The 4,264-nt window shown below is 43.4% G+C and overlaps 1 protein-coding gene across 1 annotated transcript; it reads right to left on the reverse strand.

Annotated features, from left to right (window-relative positions):
- Nucleotides 1-237: 237 nt before the first annotated feature.
- Nucleotides 238-1,872, reverse strand: LOC132657107 (sentrin-specific protease 2-like). The gene has a single exon (XM_060393326.1). The coding sequence runs from the start codon at nt 1,870-1,872 to the stop codon at nt 238-240; it is 1,635 nt and encodes a 544-aa protein (XP_060249309.1).
- Nucleotides 1,873-4,264: the final 2,392 nt, after the last annotated feature.

The following is a 4,264-nucleotide window of genomic DNA, read 5'->3' on the forward strand; positions in this document are numbered from 1 at the left end:
TGTTGTGTTGTGTGGGTTGGATGGTTTCTAATTGTGGTGGGCACATCCATCTTGATGATTGCTTCAGATGAAGCTTGCTCTTCCTTCCTCACTCCAGGTTTGCACTACACAGAAGAGTGTGGAGAATCACCCACTTTTTCCAGTCCTGTGTCCAGGCTCTTCAACCTACCCTGCCTGAGGTCCTCAGCCACTTCCGGGAGAGGCTGCAGGGCAGCCTCAGCAGCCAGGTGGGCACAGCTACAGTAAGCAGCTGTGCAGGATTTCCCACACCATCTTCTTCCTAAACAGAGGCACATGCCTCTGAGAGAAGGTGATGGGCTGGCCTCTTGAGATGCAGTCTGCGTATTTACACATGAACATTCCACAGTCACTTCCATTCAGCTGCTGGGGAATCTCCTCTGCTGTCATGCTGCACTGCTTCCAGTCCAAAGGGTTCAGATCTATATTCCTTCTCGCCTTGCTCTCATCCTGCAGATAGTGGAAAATCAGCTTAAGAATGTCAGGTCTTTCCTGCCCCATCGAGTCTAAGTAGACAACGCTCTTCTGTCTTAAGTTTACCACCACTAGGCTCCAGTGGACATCCAGGTGTATGGGCACCAGAATCAGTTCTTTCTCAAAAAGGTTTATGGCCTGGGTCCACCTTTTTACAGATTTGTACCCCCCACTGTTTAGTTTGGTATAAAAGAAGGTATTAAATGCATGCAGTGTGGGGTAACCTTGAGTTTGGGTTCTTTGCATGAGTAGGTTCATATAAAAGTTGATGACTTCATCATTGAGCCACTGCATGTCCTTAAGTGTGTGCATGTCTGCTCTAGTGATGTGCAGTTTAAAAGCACAGCTCAAAACTTCATCTTGTGGCCCTGGGCCAAGGGCATTTTGAATTTCTTTCTCCATTTCTGCTGTGATGTCAGAGCCACGGTCTAGCTCTCCTCCCTCCTCTTGCTCGTTGTTACCCTTTTTCTTGGCCTCTGGTGTTTTGGGCACTTTGTTTTGGATGAGGGTGTTTTTGCTGACCCTGTCTGTGGGGAGCTGGGTCTGGGCTCCTCCCAGGAAGTCTGGCTGGGGGTGTTGTCTCCTTTCCCCCTCTTGGATGTTTCCTTGGTCCCTCTTTTTTGGATGACAGATTTCCACTTCTGAGCGTCTTTTTCCATCTCTGATTGGTAACTGATCTTCTGGGACTACACTGTCAGGCTGGTTTGGCTCAGAGTGATTGTTTTTGGACCTGTGACTTTGTCCTTCCACACAGCATTTAATGCCCTTCAAGGTGTCCACAGGGCTTAAGTGAGTGCTGTGAGGGTCAGAGCTCACAGTCTCAATAGTTTGAAGCTCTTCTAACAACCTTTGATATTTTTCTCTGTGTTGTTTCTCAACGTATTGTTCTATGTTGCAGTAGGGTCGCTTGCGTCCCTTGCCACCATCAGAAAGCTTCACCTCAGCAGTAGCCTCATCCTGATGGTTTCGGGTGTACTCTTTGTGCTTTCCCTCTACTCCACCCAGTTCCCGGGCATTGTGTACCTGACCCTGGACCAGCTGTTTACACCCAAGTTCGATTTCAATGTTATCTTCTTTTAACTTCTTTTGAGGCTCAGGTCCTTCTGCAGAGGGAAAGTTGTTTCCTCCCTCAGCCTGCCATTTCCTCTTTTGTCCTGTAGATGGATATTCAGGGTTCATGATTTCACACTGTTGTCCATGATACAACATAAAAGGAATGATTGGTCTGCTTTTTCTCATGTGTTCACCGTCATCTCTCCTGCTACTTTCTGGATTCCCTGTGAAAGTGCAAGTCTGCTGGACTTTCAGCAGGTGTTCTTGGTTAGATGTCCTCTTGATGTTGCCAGGATCACTTGTAGATGTCTTATCTGTACAGGACATTTTGTTCACAGTCAGAAAATGCAGGCGGAAGGGCTCAGACTAAAGTCTAGCTCTCGGTGTTGGAATCAGTTGGATTATGAAGATAGTTGGAATGTGAAGATGTAGGTATGAAAGAGTATTCAGTTGATGAATCTGCTCTTTGAGGTGGCAGTCCTGACCTTAGAACACGAGATGGAAATTCTCTTTAGGGTGGGAAGGGGAGAGGGAGAGAATTTGGGCTCCAGGCCACAGTGAGCCTTGGTAGAGTCCAAACTTGTGGAAATGACAGTGAAAGCTGCCTGAAGAGCTTGGTAGCACAGCCAACGCATCAGAGGCAGAAGTGCTGTGTGCCTCAGCTCTTTCCCTGGCTCTGGGCTTCCAGGTTCCACAGCTGGTTGTGATGCAGTTTGACACATTATGATGGCGTTCTAAGGCAAGTGGAAGCTCCTCCCACCGTCACCCTTGGGAAGGAACTTAAGGCTTGCTTCCTCCCCTTAGGTTCTTATTAGCCTGTGCCTGTTCCCAACATTGAAGCAAACACATAGTCAGTAAGAACTCAGTGAGGCAGAAGTGTAGTCCTGTCTTCAGAAAGGGAGATGTTATTGGGAAGAATACTAGATTCACTACAGTTTATTTTTCTGAAATGGATGCAACTTTGTGGTTCATTTTGGCAAGAAGGTAGCTCAGGAAGTGCAGTTTGTCTAGGTAGAATCTAAGGAAGCCAATGTCCAATTCAACTTATTCCTCTATGGAGTCCCTTCGGTGATGGACCCTGACTCATTGGGAACCTCAGCCAGCTCTACCCTTAGTTGACATCATCACCTGACAGATACCAGTGACAGAGAAGGGAATGGCTTTTGAGTTATTGAGCTCTGTGATGAGAGGGTTGTTTAGCGTCTCCTGATCTATGGCATGTGACTGTTAGGGAAGAGTCTCCTGTCTGTCTAGGAAGTTTAATTGTAGCAAACCAAATACAATTGCCTTTACTTCACTCAGATTCAAATGATTTTTGCATTAGCAGATGATAGTTACATGAACATGCTTATTAATAACTTAGACAGTTATGCTCTGGGACCTTTTTAACAGAAACTTTCTAACAATTGATTCTGTAACAGTACTAGAGTCAATCAGTGTTGGGCCTCCATGCTGTGTTGAGAGTGAATCTCATTCTTAAAGTCCTGGAAAATCACAAACCATGAATGCATCCCTACAAAACCCTGGGAAGAATTCCATTGAAGGACTATATTAAAAACAGAAAGGTGGTGACTGATTTTTTTAGGTCACTACATTTCAGTAATATATGTTTTATAATTCATTATTAAAATTACTTAAATGTTGGATCAATTCAATGGACAAGAAATGGAGCAGAGCTGTAATTCTCCCATGTGTTATATTCTCCAATATTCTTCTGGTTTTACTAAATTAATTTGACCATTTAGAAAAATACCAAATTGCTGAGGTGAAATATGGAAAAACAAAGGATGGAGGGAGGAAGAAGCTACGAGGAAGGGAATATGGGCCAGGATAATAAAGGCTGGGAGAGTACACAGTTCATCATGTAAAGGGATTTGCCAGCAAGCCTGATGACCAGACTTTAATCCCTATTACCCATGTGGTGGAAGAAGAGAACTTATTCCTGAGGGCATTCTTCTGTCCTCTATTCTTGCTTTGATATATGCCTGCCGTTACTTAGACACACACACAAACACACACACACACACACACACACACACACACATATACACAGAAATGTAAATTGTTTTAAATGGTGAGTCAGGAAAGATGGCTCCATAGTTAAGAATGTGACACCTCCAGAGGACCCCATTTTGATTTTTACCTCCAACTTGGCAGCTTAGAACTACCTGTTCCTGTTGCAATAAAACTGGGATTCTCTTCCAGATTTAGGAGGAAACACACACACACACACACACACAGACACAAACACATGCTGCACTTTTCTATGTCCAAGAAATACACTCATAGAAATATTAATCTTTAAAACTATAGGTAGGATTTGTACTCAGCCAATGTCTGTTCTCAATGCAAACATGGAATCAAGAATATTACGAAACTGTATTAAAATGTACAAAAGAAAATCAGAAGAAATTATAGTAACTAAAATGCAATTGTCCTTTGAGAATGGCTTTAAGGCTTTTAGAAATAGTTTGAGAAATTTGTATGTCAGCACACTTTGCAGGACAGAGAACAATCTTGCAAACCCTACTTGTTTAAATTTGCTTATAGCGGTTTTTGTCACTTTCCAAACATCTAGATCCATTATTGTGTCTGTATAAAATCCATATAACATCTGGTTTAACCTCTGTTTAACCTTCATTTATTAAATACACTTTGATAGGTACAAATCAGAATGTGGGACAAATGAAATGGTTCAGCCTGGTGATCTGTTCCCTGG

Source organism: Meriones unguiculatus, chromosome 10 (assembly GCF_030254825.1).
Source record: "Meriones unguiculatus strain TT.TT164.6M chromosome 10, Bangor_MerUng_6.1, whole genome shotgun sequence".
NCBI classification, from domain to species: Eukaryota; Metazoa; Chordata; class Mammalia; order Rodentia; family Muridae; genus Meriones; species Meriones unguiculatus.

Bases quoted from the DNA above. Each gene is read 5' to 3' on its own strand.
- LOC132657107 (XM_060393326.1), bottom strand. From the start codon at position 1,872: ATGTCCTGTACAGATAAGACATCTACAAGTGATCCTGGCAACATCAAG.